At 55.8% G+C, this 19,705-nt stretch overlaps 1 protein-coding gene across 2 annotated transcripts in view; it reads left to right on the forward strand.

The window, feature by feature from the left end:
- FHL3 (four and a half LIM domains 3) overlaps positions 1-13,121 on the forward strand; it is a 40,863-nt gene extending 27,742 nt beyond the window's left edge. For both annotated transcript variants that reach the window (XM_034753846.1, XM_034753845.1), the window contains exons 2-6: positions 7,920-8,100; positions 8,392-8,566; positions 9,322-9,491; positions 10,134-10,320; positions 11,665-13,121. In XM_034753846.1, the coding sequence (XP_034609737.1) occupies positions 7,945-8,100; positions 8,392-8,566; positions 9,322-9,491; positions 10,134-10,320; positions 11,665-11,816 (840 nt within the window). In that variant the 5' untranslated portion in view covers positions 7,920-7,944 and the 3' untranslated portion in view covers positions 11,817-13,121. The remainder of the gene's footprint in view (positions 1-7,919; positions 8,101-8,391; positions 8,567-9,321; positions 9,492-10,133; positions 10,321-11,664) is intronic.
- Positions 13,122-19,705: the final 6,584 nt, after the last annotated feature.

Consider the following 19,705-nt stretch of genomic DNA (forward strand, 5'->3'; position numbering starts at 1 on the left):
CTCTGGGTGGGCTCCAGCACACGTGGCACTTGACTACGGTGGACATTTTCTGGCAGTTTGGTGCATCCCCACAGGCGGGAGAGGAGAGGGGCACACAGGCTGCCAGCGTCCCGACTCTGCTCCTTCAATACCCTCCTGCCAGCCGGCCGCCATCTGGCCACTGCTTTGAGGGAATGCAAAAGACACAAAATAAAACCCAGGCCTTCCCCAGGTATTTGAGGAACTAACTGCAGCTGTTTGCATTGATGGGGCTGGGAGAGCCCAGGGCCTGTGGGGATGAAGTATCCCTGGGAATGATGAACAGAGATTTCCCCCACCCCATGACTTGCCCTTCATGCTCGGAATTGCACAGCGCTCCTCAGAGTGCTGGGCACAGGCTGGAGAGGAGGTTTGACGGTGAGATCTAAAGGCAGGAAGTGACTCAGCGGCTCCAGGAGCAGGAGGGTAAAGTCTTGATGTAATGCGGCTCCCTGACAGCACTGGGTGAGAGCTGGGGCTGGCTCAGTCATCTGGATGAAATTCCCTTACCTGTGCCTTTCTGGCTGACTGCCCCTCGGCTCTCCTGAAAGTAGGGCTCGGTGAACCCAGGCTGGGGAGGGTGTTCCCAGAGCAGCGCCAGCACCAAGCCCACATCTGTTCCTGGGGACTCGGGAATGGGGCAAGAACCCACTCGTTTCCCAGGCTGCCCACACACGCTGCGCCAGGCCTGCTCAGCCTGCAGGGTGGGCCCCACCTCAGGGCCCCGGTCAGAAGCTGAAGGCTGCTGGGGCAGTGGAACAGTGTCCAGAACAAGGGCTGGTGAAGTTAGAAGCCAAGCGAAGGCTCGGAAGATAGAGGCGCAAATGAGCCCCGTAGGGAACCAAACACGGTACTCTTGGGAACTGTGACCACACATGGCCTTGGCCTGAGAGCCTGCACAGCCTTTGCCAGGGCTCTCGGTGGGATGCAGCGTTAGCACAAGGGAGCTGCAGCAACCGTGATCTTGATTGAAAATCTTCCCAGACTCACGACGAGGGGTCAGAGCAGCTCCTTATACCAAGCAGCAGCTGCTCTTCGTCCTGGAGGCAGAAATCTGCTGGCCGGGGACAGTTGCACACAGACCGCAGCAGCTGTAGTGCTTCTGCAAAGCTAACTAGGGGAAACTCTTCTTCTCTTCCCCCTGCCGGTCTGGCATCCCTGGGCCCTGTCTCACCTACATAGTCTCATCCTTGTTTGGGAAATTGCTCGTCCTCCCTGCCTGGCTGCATTTCTTCTCCTGCTCATTTGTTTAGAAGTAAATTACGCAAACCCCGTTCAGGCATCTCTGGGCAGAATAGATGGAACCTGAAACATGAGCAAAGGCAGGTCTATTCCTGTATCCTGGAAAGATGAACATGTTTCTAGGAGGAATGGCTGTATGGGCTGCTACAGGATGGCTTCTGTATGGCAGCTGGTTGTGGACTTGATAACATACTACGATGGGGAGTTACACAAGAAAGCCAATAACCTTGTGAAAGTGAAATCTCTGGCTGCAGGAGTTGATTGTTTTCTCAACAGTTTGATTAAAATCCTGGCTGGTTACACATTGCGGAAAGCCAAACCTTGGCTGCACCTTCTCCTCTGAGCTCGCCCGTCTGCCTCTCTATAGCCCCTGGCATGACTGTAACAATCTGTTGCTAAGCCACCTGCAGGGTCACAACAGACAGTGACACTGGAGTGGTGTTACATGGGTGTTACTCTAATTAGAAAGTGGTCTCTACTGTGCATCATCTGCGGCTTGCTGACCTTTCTGGTACACTATCCTGTTCCAAGCTCTGTTCCAAACCGGGCGTGCTTGGGGCCCACGGTTTTCAGAAGGTTATTTGCAAGGCGAGGCTGGGGGCCCCTCAGGAGTTTGTGTTCCCAAAGGTGTTTGGTCTGGCACTCCATGGTATTGGTGTGCAAGGGAGGGAGGAAAGCCAGTTGTCCCCATGAGGAGGACAATGTTTGCCAGGTGGAATGGCACAGCTCATAATAAAAATAAACCTTTATTGTCACAAGTGGCTAGATTCCTGTGTGATTTTGCTCTCTCCGTGTGCTGAATGGTTCGTTTTTGTCTATTGCATTTCAGGTGTGACCTGTAGAGAACTGGGTTCTCCTAGTTCAGTGGCAGATGTATTGCATGGGTCTCACTTGGGGCCACAGTGTTTGCAGACTCGGCTACTCCTGGGGCCTGGAGTACTGGTGCAGGGAGCAGCCACCAGCCTGCAGGCTCCTTTTTTGTTTACTGTGAATGTAATAAAAGATTCAATGTGTCTTTAGTTAAATCCCTCGGCTGTGGAGCAGAGTAGCTGTACTGGGGTTCTGACAAGCAGAGGCGGTAGCTACAGTTCTCTGGCTGTAGCTGGGCATAGTGGGGTGACTACACCCAGGAAAGGGGTAAATCCAAACCAGGATGCCAGCATCCGAGGCAGTGAGGCATGTCCCAGTCTGCAACTGACAGGAGTGGTCAGCCCGCAGGTGCCTTGCGGTAGCATAGCAACTGATGCATTTGTAACAACCATCTTGGCACTAGCCAGTGTTGCCCAGGTGGAGCCGGCTGGAGTAGTCTGAGGTGGAGGAGCTATGCATGCCTGACAGGCAGCAGGGACGGGGTGGTGAGGGTAACTCATTACTGGCCACTTCCTGTCGCCGTATTGCCAGGGCATCTGAGCAGCACTGGTAACCCTGTTAATGAGGGGAGAGGGAGTCTCTCCTTATGGAATAGAATAGGTCTGAAAGCAATGAAAATGACTCTACACGGCCACTCTGCAACGTGCAAGCAGGTGGGCTCCCGGCAGTAGGGTTAACCCAGCCCCTGGCTCTGTAGAGCCTAGCTCCTGTTCTCTGCTACATTTGGTGGCTTTGACTTGACTAGGATCTCCCATTAACCAGCTGAGTGCATGTTTAAAGTCTGTCCTGGCTACGCTTGGCTTTCAGAACCTGTTCGTTAGCACACGCCTACAGCACGCTTCTAAATCGTACTCTAGACCAACCCCTTCAAAAATGTTTTTACAAATCCATCTTTTCTCCTAGCCCAGACAAGCGCTGAGTTCCTCCCCCCTTGCAGTGAGTGTTTCTTGCCTGTGCTCATGTATTTGTAGAGTCCAAGGCCAGAAGAGAGAATCATGAGCATCTCATCCTACCTCCTGCATAGGACAGGCCTGAGAACTTCCCTAAAAGCATTCCCAGAGCAGAGCTTTTAGAAAAGTATCCAGTCTTGATTTTAAAATTGCCAATGATGGAGAATCCACCACGACACTTGGCAAATTATTCCAGTGGCTAATTACTCTCACTTTAAAATGTACCCTTATTTCCAGTCTGAAGTTATCTAGCTTCAACTCCCAGTATTGGATGGTGTTAGACCTTTCTCTGCTAGACTGAAGAGCCCATTATCAAAAATGTGTTCCCAGTGTAGATACTTATAGACTGGGATCAAGTCACCTCTTGCCCTTTTCTTAAGCGAAATAGATTGAGCTCCTTGTGTCTATCACTATAAGGTAGGTTTTCTAATCCTGAATCCTCTCCAGTTTATCAACATCCTTCGTGAATTGTGAACACCAGAACTGACACAAAATTCCAGCGGCGGTCGCACCAGTGCCAAGTACAGAGGTAAAATAACCCCTCTGCTCCTACCTGAGATTCCCGTCTTTATGCATCCCAGGTTCACATTAGCCCTTTAGGCCACAGCGTCGCACTGGGAGTTTGTGCAGCTGATTATCTACCTCCACCCCGAATCTTTTCCAGAGTCGCTGCATTGCGTAAGGATGGCCGACGTTCTCTGTTCATAGACATGCACGTTTGCATTTAGCCGAATTAAAACACATTGTTTGCGCCCTGCTCACCAAGCGATCCAGCTGTATCACTCTGTATCAGTGACCTGCCCTCGTCACTATTTACCACTCCCCCAATTTTTTTGTCATCTGCAAACTTGGTCAGTAGTGATTTAAATTTTTGTATCTTATGTTTTTTATGCTGAGCTGTTTCCTGCTCCTTTTTCTTTGTTTCGCCCTTCTGTTCTCTGTGCTCTTGGGCTCTCCTGGCTATTGGAGCTGCAGTGTTTGCTTTGGCATCCTCGTGTGTTTAACACCTCTGTCCTACTCTGCGTGTGAGACCCAGAACAAAGGGAGCAAACAGCTTATCTAACACAAACACCCCTCAGCAAACTTCCCAGGCTCATTATCTGCTGCTGTCCCTTCCCCTCCCTGGAACGAGCAGCATGTATCCCTACCCAGCCATGCTGTGGTCTGTGCCTGCAGACAGCCCTGGGGCTCGCTGTCCTGCCATCATGCACTCTGTGGTCTGTCCAACCTGGAGAATAAGCGAGTTTAGCTCCAATAGTGCAATGCTGACACCCTTTTAGCAGCGCACTCTGCCTTGCAAGACAGCTGTGCAGCAGACGTAGGTGGACTGACGGACTCTGGGAAGCAGTAACCCCAAGAAGGGAAAAGTGGTGTAGGATATGCAACAGCAATTGGCTGGCTAGCCAGCACTAAGGCCGCGTGACATGGACGGGGACGAGGGTCTTGCCACTGGATGCAGTTCAGAGGAATGCTTATAACAACCCCCCTCCTAGGGAGTCAGCAAGATCTGCACCTGGGGCCTTCAACATTGCAGCACAGATACCAGTAGTAGGCTGTTATCCTCTAGTAAACTAGCTGCTGGAGGTGGATGTGACACACTCTGCCAGTGGGTTATTTGTATATTACAGATGGGGACAGTACTTTGAGCAAGTTGTTCAAGTACTATTTTCAAAGGGCTTGTGCAGTTTGCATCTCTTCCTCTTCCCAGCACTCTTCCTGTGTGCCTGCAAAGAAAGTGGTGTTGGGTCCCACCTAAGGGCTTTGTCTACATTAAGGATTTTTGCACTGATGTAGCTTTGCTGGTGCATGCCAGCCCCCAGGGTCAAGCCCTCCCTTACAGCAGTGCAGTGAATTTTCACGGGTTTGCACTGGTGCACCTATTCCTGTGCAAAGTCAGTAATGCAGGCAGGCCCTTAGGGGCATTCTCTGCTGGCAGTCATCTCCAGTGTGGTTCAGGGAGAAAGGGGATTGGGCAGGAAACGCCTACGTCGAGAAGCTGCCAAATGAGAGAGACTATTTGAAACTGAAATGTCCCTGTCCTGGAACTATTTTTTTTTTTGAGAGCCCTGTTCTTGGTTTTGATCACAATGTTGGCTCAGCTGCAGCAGAGAGACGGAATTTGATTTGGCAAATCACGTTCCAACACAGAAACACCTTGTCCTGGAGCTGAGATCCTACCCGTCTGGTTTTCTCCTGTCATCTCTGAGTGCTGTTGGGTCTCGGGGAGGACTGCTATTTGAGATCACAGCGCGGTAGTACACACACTCAGAGGAACAACAGCTCTGTTTCTCTAGGTTCTTATGTGAGCCCACTGCTATGGCATCCGAGCATCTTGCGATCATTCGTGGGCTTTTTCCTCGCATTATCTCTGGGATCCTGTTCCCCTGTTTCTGGGGCAGGGGGGGAAGGGGATTGAGCCCCAAAGAGATGGTGGACCTGCCCAGGGTCACACAGGAAGTCTCTGGCATGGCTGGGAATTGAACACAGGCCTTTTGAGTTCTGGTCCAATGGCCTACGCTCTTGACCTGCCTTCCTCCCTTTCAGTTACACTCCAAGCTGCTATTTCTAGGGCCCCTGAGGTGCATGAAGCCTCATAAATCAATACAGATAGCTCCCTGCCCTGAGGACTTTACAGTATTGTACAGGGAGGGGGGGTTCCCGGTTGGGTCCTTGCGTTACCCCTTTGAGTCCCTCTCTCTGAGGTGTACGGAGGGGCGGGGTAGCAATAGACGTTCTCTCAGGTGAAGGGATGAAATCACTTTGGGAAGCAAAGTCCAGCCTGAACAGAGCAGGTCACTGGAGGGAGGCGAACTCCACGCTGTGAGCCTTGAGGGGGGTTGGACGTGTTGCACAGCACACAGGCATGACTCGCGTTGTATGTTGGGAAACAAGTGACAGTGCCCAGGGCCCTGCCTGAGCAGGGCCATCTCCAAAGGACTAGGGCGCAGGCTGCTTCGTTCCGCTTCTGCAGGCCCTGGGCTGCAGCACTTCTAAAACTAACCTTCCTGGCTCAGCTTCCTCACTGGGGGAGCAAACCTTTTGGGGTGGGGGACGTTCTCCCCAGGCACAGGGTGGCCCCCGTCAGAGCAGCTGAGGAAACGTTTCATTCGCCTGGACACGCAGTGATGTTGCTGAAGGTCTGGCCTGGCTGCCTGGGTATTTTTAGCAGGTATCAGAGACTAATGTGGAGTTGCACAGCTGGTGGCTTGGAGCTCGTCACTCCTGCTGCCATAAACTCTCTACCCCAGGATGCAGCTGCAGGCGGAGGGAGGTGTGGGGTGTGGACCAGGACGACTGGCACAGCAGTTCTCAGCCCACGCTGGCAAGGCTGGCATGCAGCGAGGGCTCGGTGTGTAGATCTCCCCACACTCCTGCAGCCATGTGCAGGGGACCCCGTTGCTGCTGTGGTAGGAAGGGGGTCGGAAGAGCAAACAGGAGCTGGGGGGAAGCAGCTGGTTAATGAGCGGGTCTGAGAAGGGACTTTGTTCCCATCTGTCTGTCACGTAGCTGGGCAGGAACAGTCAGCAGCAGCGCTATCTCTGCATGCAGCAAGACTCAGCAACAGCTGGGAAGCCTAATCCCAGGCCCATGAATAGCCCCGATGACTCATGCTGTGCAAGCCAGAGCAGCCCTTTCCCAGTGCCGGCCTGGGTGGCTTCAGCCCAACATCAGGAAGGCAATTGCCCGCAGCCTGAGATGCAGAGGAACTTGTGATTGTTCCCCTGTCCTGTTCTGGGATTTATCCCTCAACGCACTGTAATAACTCTTCTGAGCCACTGGGTTCGTCAAGAGGATTGCAAAGCCTGGTCTCTGCAGCTAAATGTGTCTGGTATAAACACCATAGGCTTGTCTACACTTGAAAGTTAATTCGGATTAAGGCTGGGTGTAAATTTAGCTATTCTGGAATAACTCCAGGTGTAGACAAACCCTTATACCTTGGAGAGAAATAGGGCCCGTAACAGCTCTCGTAAACCAGCTTCTCCCGAAGCAAAGCCAGAGAATGTGTCTTGTACTTTCACGTGTGCAAACATGCACGTGCAGCAAGGGACTTGTACTTCGGAAATCGGCTCCCAGGGAGGATCCTGGGGATGTGACTTTGATAAGAAATGTCTTTGTACTGGCCAAATGACTGGGCACCGGACTTACGCTCGATGCTCCCCTGTTTAGAGCCATCTGGAAGCTTCAAAACTTGGGATGTTAGAAACTAGCTCAGGCAAAGCACAGAAGATGTGGTGCAGGAACCAATCCCGTTCTAGGCTCCGGGCGGGAGGTTAATCACTGAGTTTGGGGCTGCGAGAGGGGTGACTGTTTATTCCTCTGTCGGACTCATGCACACACCCAGCTGGTCACGCACTTAAGTCCAAAAATGTTTTTGACCAAAAACGGGAATGATTTTGTGTGCAACCTTCTCGGGTGTTGCATGCTGTCCCGAGGATTGCAGCCAGGAGCCCGCGACTCTGCGTCATCCAGCAACCGTCTCAGTCACACGTTTCCCAGTCGGGCTTTCTCCGTGCAGGGCCTGGTGACAGGTGTATGCACGTTCTGATTGCTGGCTCCGCTTTACGTGCAAGCGGAAGGTGCTCTCCACGCCACACCTGACCACTTCTGGAAACACAGATCGTGTTGTCCATGAGCAGGAGCAGCAGCTCGTGCCCCATGCTGGCCGTGTGCAGCCAGGCTCAGGTCAGTGCAATGCTGCCTGAGCACAGTGAACAGCCTGGGCGTGCGCCCGTGTCTGTGCCCCTCACCTCGGGATGTGGCAAGGGAGTCGGGAGAGGCTCAGCCCTTTGCGCTGCTGAGGTCTGAGCAGATACTGACCTATGCGGTTTCCCCCGGTAGGTGTGGGAGGCTCTCGGCCGGCACCATGACGGAAGGTTTCGACTGCGATAACTGCAAGGAGTCCCTGTATGGGCGGAAGTACATCCAGATGGACATGGGCCCCTACTGCATCCCCTGCTACGATGCCCACTTCGCTAACACCTGCGAGGAATGCAAGGAGCTGATTGGCCACGACTGCAGGGTGAGTGAGAGTCCAGGGGCTGGGGCCTGCGCCCAAGTGGGGCCTGTCCCCCACCCCCTGTGGGCGAGTGAGGGGCTGTGCCCAAGTGGGGCCTGCCCCCCACCCCCCGTGGGCGAGTGAGGGGCTGGGGCCTGTGCCCAAATGGGGCCTGCCCCCCGCCCCCCGTGGGCGAGTGAGGGGCTGTGCCCAAGTGGGGCCTGCCCCCCGCCCCCCGTGGGCAAGTGAGGGGCTTTGCCCAAGTGGGGCCTGCCCCCACCCCCCGTGGGTGACACCCCCCGCCCTCTCTCCCAGGAGCTGTACTACGAGGATCGCCATTACCACGAGCACTGCTTCCGGTGCTTCCGCTGCGACCGCTCTCTGGCCGACGAGCCGTTCACCTGCCAGGACGAGGAGCTGCTGTGCAACGACTGCTACTGCAGCGAGTTCTCCTCCAAGTGCGTCGCATGTGAGAAGACCGTCATGCCAGGTAAAGGCTCTGGGGCGGGGGTTGTTGGCAGGAGACGGAGCCTCCCCTGGGTCTTGGCAGGCTCTGTTGGGCTGGCAGCTGCCCTCCTGTCAACCCAGCCGGGGCAGTGCCCTGTGGGTGCCGGGCAAGAGCCCAGGGACATGCCGTACCTGTACAGAGAGGACGGTGCTAGCTCCCCTCTGCTGAGCAGACGTGAGGCCCCTATGGGGGACCCAGAACTGCGATCTCCCCTGCAGCCCTTGTCTGTGGGCTCCGTGCTGGGGGAGGACCGTGGAGGAGGAGAATGGGGGGAGGCAGCTCCAGAGGATCTGGAGCATCCCCTGCCCTGTCTCTGGCGGCCCTTGCGGCCTCAGACAGCAAGTGACTGGCTAACGGCTGATGGAGACCCAGCCTTTTGGGGCTGTGCCAGGCCCCTCGGGCATTGCCCGCCTGTGTTACCCCCAGGCCCTCTGGCGTCTCGAGCTCTCCTGTGCTGAGAGGCTCGACTGGTGACGCTCCGTACGAAGGGAGAACTGCCCCATGAGGAGTGACTGTACTAGGACGTGGGGCAGGAACAGGCCTCTGGGCACTAGCTTTCCTGCGTACGAAACGCTAGCGCCAGCCCCCCCTTCCCAGGCTCGAGCTGAGCTCAGGACACAAGGCTCCATCTCCATAGAGCATTGTTGATTTGAGGACATGCCACTTGCTGAGCCTGTCTGAAGGTGCAGCTGCTGTCTCCCAGCGGTGCCCTGACCCCAGACCTGCTTCACTTCTAGGATCCCGGAAACTGGAATACAGCGGACAAACCTGGCATGAGCATTGCTTCATTTGCAGCAGCTGTCAGCAGCCCATCGGGTCGCGGTCCTTTATCCCAGACAAGAAGGATTATTATTGCGTCCCCTGTTATGAGAGCAAATTTGCCCCCCGCTGCACTCGTTGCAAAAAGGTAACGCTGGCCCAGTGCTTCCTTTGGTGACCCTGTAGGGGCTCCGCTTCCCTTAGATGAGATTCTCCCGGGGCGGGCGCTGGTCTCCGCGGAAAGCGGTCCAGGGCATAGGAGGTGGGGAGCTGTTCCATGATCCCTTCTGGGTGAAACCCAGCTTACTAAGGGCAGTCTCGTGTCGGTGTTCCCCAGATCTGGGCCGGCAGGACTGCGCCCAGCACGCTGTCAGCAACCACCCAGTGACAATAAAGGGGTGGGCGTGGCCGGGCTCCCTCCCCTGCCCTCATCTTGGGGGATGCTGCTCTCCAGAAGGCTTTGCTGAATGCTGTCGAGATCTCCAAGCTGAGGCATGTTCGTGTGCCTGGTCTCGAGACCGGCTGCTGCCTGCTCCCATTAGCGCCAGGCCCGCCATGCGGCTCCGTGGTTGCTGAGGGTCCAGTTGAGTTCCCTTGGCTGGCTTGGGAAGGGGTCTCATGTTAACTGCAATGAGCTCGTGGAAAGTGTGCTAGCCTTGCGGCCAGCCCCTGCCCGTCTCCGCTCTGGAGGCTGAGATCTTAATAGCCGCCAGGCGCTCCGTACTCCCGGGGCTGCCTGCAGCAGCTCTTCAGGGACACACGGGTGTAACTGGTGCTCTCCCTTCCCCAGTCGCTGACCAAGGGAGGAGTGACTTACCGTGACGAGCCCTGGCACAAGGAGTGCTTTGTCTGCACTGGTTGCAAGGTCCCCCTGGCAGGCCAGCAGTTCACCTCCCAGGAGGACAACCCCTACTGTGTGAAGTGCTTTGGGAACCTCTATGCCAAGAAGTGCAGCGCCTGCGCCAAGCCCATCACAGGTAACCACGGAGACTGGCGCGCAGCACATGGTCCCTCGCGAGCGGCACCGTGTCTCGGCCTGTGAGCAGAACGCAAACCTTCTTCTGCCTTCTTACTCCCAGCCGCTTGCTGGCGAATCTCTTCATGGTGGGGAATTCCTCTCTGCAGCAGGCCAGTGTAAGGCCTATGCAGCCCTCCAAGGCTCATCGATGGGCTGGTCAGAACTTCCGGCCTCCCAGGATGGGAGAATGTTATTGCCAAGAGTGCCTGGGGCATGTGCCAGGCTGCTCCTGGACTTGTTCCCCAGCAGCCTCTTTCAGCTGCTCGTAGAGAGGCCATGCGATGGGAAGGAGTTAAATTGCAATGAGGAGTTTGTGTAGCTCGTTTTCTTGCTCTCACTTCGTTCTTGCAAAGCTCAAGTATTGGGTGTGTCCTGCCCCTGTCAGAGTAGGGAACGTACTGTGCACACCCGGGGAGGACTGGCTGTGTTTTGGTACCCTGCAACCTTCCTGCAGAACTCACCAGAACTCCCAGGACATGCTCCGTGGGGCTCTGACTGGTCTCTTTTGGGGGCTGCTGGTCCCTCAGTTGGGGTTCTCCACCCACTGTAAAGTGGGAAGGTTTTGCAGCCCAGGAACGGGCTGGGAGGCTCCAGAAACTGGACCTTTCACAGTGAGGGGAGTGAGTCTTTCCCTTCACACACCTGCACCAGGAGGCTGCCTGGTCTCCCTCACTGACCCTCCCTCTGTGGCTTGGGTTTACTGCTCCGGGAAAGGCCGACGCAGCCGCTGAGTCACTTGGTGAGTCAGAACCCTGGTTCCATGGTTGGAGACGATGCCGGTTTGCTGCCCCGCCCCAGGTCACCAGTATTTCTTTGTTGCTGTCTCTGCAATAGCGCCTAGGAAACCTGCCCGTCGTCCTGCCTTCTGGACAAGGGGCAGAACGTGGCTTCCCTCGGCTGGCTGGCTCCACTCGGGCCTTCCCAAAGAGATTTAGTTACTCGATGTCGTGCACAGACCCCTGACTGGCTGCTCACGGCCAGTGCTGCCAACTGCATAGGCTGGCTGGTAAGGGGGCTCTGGCCTGGGGCTTGGGAGACCTGCTCTGCCTCTGGCTCCCTGCGTGACATGGGGCAAGACTCTGGGCCTCCCTGGGCCTCAGCTCCCCAGCTCTAAGCTAGGGCTGGTCCTTCCTGCGTATAAGACTGTGAGGGGTTTAGACGCTATGGCGGGGAGGGGCATAGACGCACCTTAGCTAGATGGAAATAGCCCCAGGCTCATCCCACCTGGAGGGCCGACTCTAAGCCCTTCAGGAATCTGCCTTGAGCGCTCCGGGTAACCCTACGCTCTGTCCCCCTTCTCTAGGCTTCGGAGGGGGTAAATACATCTCCTTTGAGGATCGTCACTGGCACCACAACTGCTTCAACTGTGCCCGCTGCACCAGCTCGCTGGTGGGGAAAGGCTTCATCCCGCACCACGACGAGATCCTCTGCCGCGACTGCAGCAGCAACCTATAAGCCTGGCAAGAGGACGTGGGTCAGGTGCTTTATCTGCTCTTCGGGGGCTTCGTGCCAGACACCCTGGGCAGGGGGGGGATGTGCCTTTTGTAGCCCGGAGAGGGCTGATCCCCTCCCCACCGTGTATGCTCGGGGTGCCTGTGCCCTTCCCCTGAAGGCTAGAATAAGCCACCCGAGGCTTTCTGCAGAGTGAAGCTAAATAAACGCCAAACAAAAAGAGCTTCCAAGTCCCTCATTAATTGCTCTTTCCTTTGCTTCCTATGCGCTTGGGCGCTGGCTGAGCCGGGAGCCCCTGTCTGAGCAAAGGGGCTGGGCAGTGGGCCGTAGGCTCCATGTGCTGACCGCACAGCTTTGTCCCTCCTACTTGTTACTGGTTTTCTTCCCTTCCCCCACGCGATCCCTCTGCTCTGTGATGGGCAGCAGCTCCTGTCCTGTGAGCCGGGCTCGCCTGAGGCTCCTGCCTCCCCAGCCTGCGTTTGCAGCACAGCCTGTTCCCCTAACATGAGGGTAACGTGGCGTCTCGCTGGGCAAGTTTGCAACGCTGTCTGTGCCGCTCATTGCAGCCTTGGGTGTTTCTGGGTGGCCAGGGACCTGGCTGGCTGTGAGCAGAGCATGCTGGAGTGAGCACATGGCTCACATTGGAGAATGGCTTTTTCTGATGTCTCTCCCCCCCCTTCGTTCCTCACATCTTCAGGGAGATGGTGTCGCTAATTTGGCAGGGGAACCTGAATCACCAGCTGGTGCTGAGGGCTCTGGTGCCCCCACCCCCCTGCAGCATCTCCCCTCCCCCTGCTCTGCCCCCCAGCAGAAGGGTCCCCATCAGCTTCCAAGAGCTGGGCAAAGGAGTTTATTGAACACCGACTCCAAGAGCGCTGCGAAGCGGCTCAGGCGCTTTCGGAGCGAGTCTCATGCTGCCCGGCTGGCAGCCAAAGCTCTTCCGTCTGCCTGAGAGCCGCTGAGCAGAGCAGCTGACAAGGGCATTTCAGAGGCAGCTAGAGCCATCAGACCTGGCGGGGTCGTCTGCTCTTTCCCCCTTACCGGGTGCTGCAGACACAGGGCCGCCGGTTGTCTCTTGCTGAGCTCGGCCACACGCTGTATATTTTGACCCCAAATATGGTTGTTTGTGCACAGTTGTGCTCGGCTGCAGGCTCTGCTCGGAATTCAGCCCTGGGTGCTGCAGGGGAGCGGGGGGGGGGGGGGGGCGACGGGGGCTGTGTTTGTATTAACAAGAAGCAAGGCTGCAGATAAATTGAACCAGCCCCCAAGACAGCAGCCAAAGGCTCTGCCTCTCCTGTGCCCCCTCCCGCCAGGTGCTGAGCTCTCTTCATGTTCATTGGCTGCAGGGGGAGCCGGGGTTGCTCAGCACCTGGCAGGTCAGGTGCTCGTTGGGGCCTGGCTCAGCCGCTGACCCTCACCCCGTCTGGGCTTCTCATTCCTGGGAGGCAGCCCGACCAAATTCACAGTTCATTTCGGTCAGTTTCATGGTCATAGGAGTTTAAAAATTGTAAATTTCATGATTTCAGCTATTTACATCTGAAATTTCATGGTGTTGTAATTGTAGAGGTCTTGACCCAAAAAGAAGTTGGGGGGGGGGGTCTCAAGGTTACTGTAGTAGGGGTTGCGGTGTTGCCACCTTTACTTCTGTGTTGCTGCTGGCGAGGCGCTGCCTTCAGAGCTGGGCACCTGGCCAACAGCCACCACTCTCCGCTTGCCCAGCTCTGAAGGCAGCGCAGAAATAAGGGGGACAATACCGCGACCCCCATAAAATAACCTTGCGACCTCTCTGCAACTCCCTTTTGGGTCAGGATGCCCAGTTTGCGAAACGCTGGTCTCCCCTGTGAAATCTGTATAGTATAGGGTAAAAGCACACAAAAGACCAGATTTCATGGTCCATGACACATTTTTCACAGCCATTAATTTGGTAGGGCCCTACAGATAGGAACTGAAAATGAGTGTGACCTTAGCTCCCCGGAGGGAGGCTGGTGTCCCAGCTGGTGGAACTTTGCTTCTCCAAGACCCTGCTATGCCAAACTGCTGAGCTGCTTCGAGTTCCCCTAGAGCCCTGTCTCGCTTGGGATGCTCACACCAGCTCTGCCCTGCCCCCCTCCCCCAGGTAACGGGATGCTTTTCTGAATATGCCTTCCTTGTGTTTTCCTTTTTGTACTTTATCTGTAACTCAGTAACCAAACCCGCTGGAGGAACGGCTAGCCCCATCCCCAAGCAGGGTTCATTTACCAACAGAATGTTATGCATGTTGAAGCGTATTAGCTGTGTATTCAAATCCTTACTGAAACCCTCGTTTGAAAGCTTTGATGCGGGTAAGTCAGAGTTTGGGTGTGTGCTATTCTGAAGAGCTTGGAACGGTTTTTAGAAAGGAAGCTTCCTATGTAAGTGTCCTACCCTCCGGTCTCTTGTATGTTTCTGTAAGGCTTTATATAATAAACCATTATAATGACACCTCTCTCTGGCTGTATTTTCTCCGAGTAGGGGTGGGAGTAGGGTGGGATTGAATTAACATCATCGCTGTGGGTCAGGCTGTCTTCAAAAGGTAAAATAGCTCTTTACTCTCCCTAGGGTTGCTCCCAAAGCCCTGAACTGGGGGCAGCTCCCTGCACTCCCCATGGTTCCCCCTCCCCCAGTGGCCTGCCAAGCCTTTAACTCTAGGATGATACCACAGTCCCCCCTTACACCAGTTCCAATTTCCCCCCACTCCCGGCTTTTCAGGGATGCAGTGGAGACCCTCTCCTTAGATCTGTCATCTGTGACTTCAGGCTTTGCACGTTCTTCAACTACCCAGACAAAGCGCTTGGGCCCTTCCTGGGCTTCCAGGGACATGGGGCAAAGTGAAGGCTTCAAGCCTGGGGACGGGAGTTAAGTGGTCAGAGTTAAGTGGTCACCATTCTGACCCCAGGAAAGACTTATGTGGGCCGATGACTTCAGTAGGTCCTGGACCGGTTCAGCTCCTCTGGACCCGGCAGTGCGGTGGATCCTGGGCTGTCAGGAACTGGCATTTTAGTCACTGGCATGGGACTCTCATGACACCGAATTAAGTGTTTCCACATTACAGAAAAGCCCCTGGTGCTTCCCTGCATTTGCTGCATTTGACCTCAGCTCCAGCTCTTGAGGTCTCTTGGAAAGAGCCTCTGTGGGGATGTTGCCGCAGTCCACAGCTGGGGTAACTTTGGTCTCCTTCCCGTCCGCCTTGTACGCTCATTACTCACTTTTATCTGCTGTGGAATCATTTATTCCCCTAACATCTGAAACTCTTTTCCACAGATTCCTTTACATTTACTAACAGCCATCGTGACTTCCTCTGGGCCTTCGCCTGGCCCCCGGCCTCCCCAGCATTCCCCCTCCACTTCCCCCGGAGCTGCGCTACCAGCTCTCCAGATTGCTGTGCGAGGGGAAGCCAGGGATGAAAGACGCAGCCTGCGAGTCTCTCTGTGACCTCAGTGCTGGCTCTGCGCACTCGCAGGCCTGCCTCGCTCAGAGGCTCCTACAAACGTTCGCTCTGGCGGGCGGCAAAACTCTTCTTTCCATTCTGATTCTGTTGCTGCCGTTGTGCTGGGACCTGAGCTCTGGTTTTGCTGCTAGGCCTCAAACTATGAGCAGACACCTCTGGCTGCAGAGGTTTCCTGAGGGAGCCTGTCCTCTGGCAGGAGCTCTGCAAGCCCATGTTTTCTGAAGAGCCGTTTCCAGGGATTAACCGCAAAAGATTTCTTTACAAACGGGCCCCCAGGCTCCTCTTTCAGTCGAGTTTAAGAGCCTCCCGTTCTTAGCCAAAAAAGGAAATGACCCAGCTGCACGTAGGGCTGGAACATCTGGATTTTATCCCTGTCATGAATGGGTCATGGATACACACAGCCCAGTGCCTGATTTACTGGGAGGGAAGGGGGATGATGTAATGCACGTTCGTCCCCCACGACTCCCAGAGAGGGTCTAAAACAGTCATGAAAATATCATTAAAGTGCAGGCTAACAATGGGGGGCACAGCTGGGGGAGGGAAGGGGGCAGAGCCTGGAGCTCCCTAGTGGGCAGGGGGGTGGGTGAGGAGATGAAACATTCACTGGCTGAAGAGCCAAGCTGCGGAGTCAGGGGAATGGGGGGAGCAGGGCAGGCTGGGCTCTGAGGCCACAGGGCAGGGGGCAGATCCAGTAACATTGATCCTGCAGGAGCCTGAAAGAGTCTCACAGTCTGGGGTGAAAAAGTGGCCCAGGGAAGCCCCAGCACTTCACATGCCCCTTCTCTGCAGCCGTTCTCTGGGGAAACTAGCCCCAGGCCCTGTCAGGGCAGCGGAGAGATGCTGACCTGGGGCCTGCATCGGGTTCAGCCCAAAGCGCGGGTCTGCCATGAAGGAGAAATAAAGGAGCTGGAAGAGCCCCAACGCTGGGGCTGGCAGGCAGGAGCGTTCCTGCGGAGAGGCCGTGTGCAGAGACAAAGGGCTTTGTGTGCAGTGCTGGTGTGGAGCAGGGACCCCCTGTGAATGACTCCAGGACAGGGCCTGAGACAGCCGTCTGCGCCGGAGAGGAGCAGGGGAGCCGAATGCTCAGCCCCGCGGGGCAGCAGCCCTGTATCTGTGAAGCACCGAGACCCGGCAGCAGTTATAGGTTCTCTGCACCCAGACTGCGAGACCCCCCCACACCCCAGCGCACAGCCCAGCGGTGAGGGCCAGGCTGAGGCAGGTCGCGCTGGGTGGACAGACGCTCCCTGTTGGAGCACAAGCAGCGTCCACGGGGCTCACTCACGTCGGGGCTGGGGGTGGGAAGTTCAAGGGGGGGCCTGCAGAAACCTTGCTACCACTACCACGGTGCTTCACCTCGCCGGGGGCTTGGCAGCCACTGGGTAACTACCGTGTGTGGAGGGTACATGCAGCAAGAGGCCTTCACGGCAAAGTGCTCTCTGGAGCATGGGCTGTGGGTCCCTTGCAGATCAGCTGGGCATAGCTCACTTCATCAGGCCCCTGCCCTTGCCTGGTTCCCCCTCTCCTGCCTGTGGCCCGATGGTGCCGTCTCGGCGGCTGGTTCAGGGCGGGGGCTGGTGGCGCTGGAGGCCTGCGCTATACAGGGGTTAGCCTGGGCCCCTGACTGATCGCCAGCTCCTGGGGCAGCAGAGGGGCTGCTGGCTTTGCAGCGGGTTACTCAGTCGATGACCCTGCTGCCTCCTCGGGGCTGGGCAAACACTGCTCACACCTCCCCTGTCCCTGACGCCACGTGGATTGATTTGAGCTGCGTGTTCGCGTCTCGCCAAGGTGTGCTGGAGGGAGTTCCAGCCGACCTGGGAGCTGTGGGTGCTCAGCGCCCAGCCAGGTCGCGAGATGCTCCCCAGGGATAAAACAGAGGCAAGAAGCCACACTTCAGAACTGGCTTCCTCTGCTGGCCTGTGTCAAAAACGCTGGGTTCCCTGGGGAGGCGCGCCCAGGAGCTGGGTCAGAGGGCTGGGCCTAGTCTGTCTGGCTCATTAGGCCAATGACCCAAATGGTCCGGGGGTCGTGCTGCCACCTTTGCTGCTGTGCCCTGTAGCCATTCCTCTGGGTGGGTGCCCTGCTGTGCCACACTGCCCCGCTGCAGGTCCCTGGCAGGTCACTTTGGCCATGTGGGGCCTGGGTGGGTGGCTTTGGGTTTTGCCTCTCGCTGACTGGAGGGACCTTGGTGTTTAATGCATTGAAAGCTGTCAAACTGCCAACGTTTGCTGTGGTTCAGGATCTGGTGCTGATTGTGGAAATGTTTGTAGGAGAGAGAAGGGGGAGGAGGAACCCCCCAGAGAAGCAGGACCCCAATTCCCAGCTGTGGCATTGAAGTCCGAGTGAATCCCTGGCCAGATGCTCCGTTCCATTCCCCACCCAGCATAGCCCAGGCTCTGCACATTGTCCGGGGGCAGAGTGGTCAGGCTGACCCGCTGCCTGCTCCATCCACTCCCCAGCACTCTCTGCCAGGGATGAGAGAGGAGAACAGAGTCTGAAATGATTCATTGTTGGACTTGTGAACTCTCCTTCCAAATTAGACACGACCAGACAGGCCCTTCGGCACCGGAGACAGTCAAAGCTGCTGGGGGTGACTCTCTGGAGCAGGGCACGTGCCCCCGGAAGGCCCCTCTGATGCTAGGACTGCAGCCCACAGCTGGCCCTGTGCAGCACCAGGGCCCTAGTGCTGGGAGGAGTTTCACATTGCTCTGAAGCTGCCTTATGTCAGTGACTTATGGCACCAAAATGTGCCGCGCCGCTCAGTGACCTGTGCAGCTCTGTGACCTCTTGTGCCCTTCTTACACAAGCAGTTCAATCGCTGTTAATGAGGACAGTGAAACAACTCAGGTGCCCAGAGCTGATTAACTTCTGCCTGAGATGAATGGGGCAGTTCATACTGCAGAGCGCTTGTTTCAGGCTCGGTGCAGACTCAGGCAGGCATCGCTCACTCTTAGTTCATGTTTCTCAGGTTGTCTCAGAATTTCTTACGGCAAGCTGAGATTCTGGAGCACAAGTTGGCACTTGAGAGAGGGGCTGATAGGCCACATCATCGTATGCCCAAGCCCATTTCCTCAATGTGCTGACAAGCAGCGATCACACCAGCTTGCAGCTACCTTTGTGGCTCTGTCAGGAAGGAACTGATCAGCTACCCTCACAGCACAGCAGCCAGGGCCACGAGGCCAGTTAGTCGCTGTCCAGACAGCCCAGCTCGCGGGGACTCTCCGGCTGTTTCCTGACCAGGGTTTGTGGGGATGTGGGGCAGTGCTGTTCTGGGGCATTTCAGGGGACAAGCACCCCCTCGAGCTCGATTCCCTTGGACACGAGTGCAGGCCTGGGCTTTGACACCCGAGACGGATTTGCTCTTATTGTAATGCATAGCCACAAATGTTGTTGGCCATAAAAGTCAGTCCTTGTGAAAGCCCAGCTGCTGTATCGGAGTGATCTCTGCGTGCAGGGAATTCCACAAGCTGCTCATGTACTGGCCCAATGCCTGTTTCCATGCTCCTGCCGGTGAGTGAGATTCACTCCCACCTTATGGGTCAGGGCGACAAGCAGGGGTTGGTTATGGTCTATTGACACGTTCCATCGTGTTCGATGCTGAAACCGAGCCCCCTCTAATGCCAAAAGCCTGAAATAAAAGGGGCAAACAGGTGGGTGGGAGGTCCCCAAATTCCAGCGCTTCCCCTTTCCTGGGGTGCAGCGTCATGCTGGAGGGAAGTTGAGGAACAGTAAGTGCAGGATCTTATCTCAGTGTTTATTTTTAGGTAGGCGCTTGCGTGGAAGAACTGCCATACTCAGAGGGTGTACGAGCATGCTTGGAGGGTAATTGGACAATCTTCTTCCTTTCCATATCATTCCCTCCCAACTGAATTGGTTAGTCTCAAGGCAGGAGCACATTTTGATTGCTGTAATTATCCTTGATTTTTGGTGGTTGTTGCTTTTATAAACTTTCATTTAGCTCAGTCATGTAATATACATGGTAGCACAAATGAATCATTTATTAGCAAGTTAAAGTTTAATTATGGCTTTGCTTTCTCTGAGGGAAGTCCTGGCCTGCTCCCTGCTTGGCTTTTGGGCAAAGCAGTAGTGCTGGATTGGAGGAAGCTAATTAAAACCTAAGTGAAAGTGGAACATGCCAGCTGCAGCACCTAGGGAAAGGACCTCCAGAAGAAGTTACCGGGCCAAAGCACAGTCAGCCTTTGTCAACCGGTGGGGCAGTTGTTGGGGTGGGGTTGCTGGGTTGATTTTCCATGTTTTTGTATTTAACAGTCATTAGTTAATCAAAGAACTGCAACTCCCCAGGGATCAAAAACTACAGCCGTGACCAGAGGTCAGAGCTGTCACCCCGATCACTCCGGGTGTGTCTACACTGCAATTCGAACCCCAGGGCTGGCCTGTGCCAGCTGACGTGAGCAGGGGCTGTTTCACT

The sequence above is a fragment of the Trachemys scripta genome, chromosome 20 (assembly GCF_013100865.1).
Source record: "Trachemys scripta elegans isolate TJP31775 chromosome 20, CAS_Tse_1.0, whole genome shotgun sequence".
NCBI classification, from domain to species: Eukaryota; Metazoa; Chordata; order Testudines; family Emydidae; genus Trachemys; species Trachemys scripta.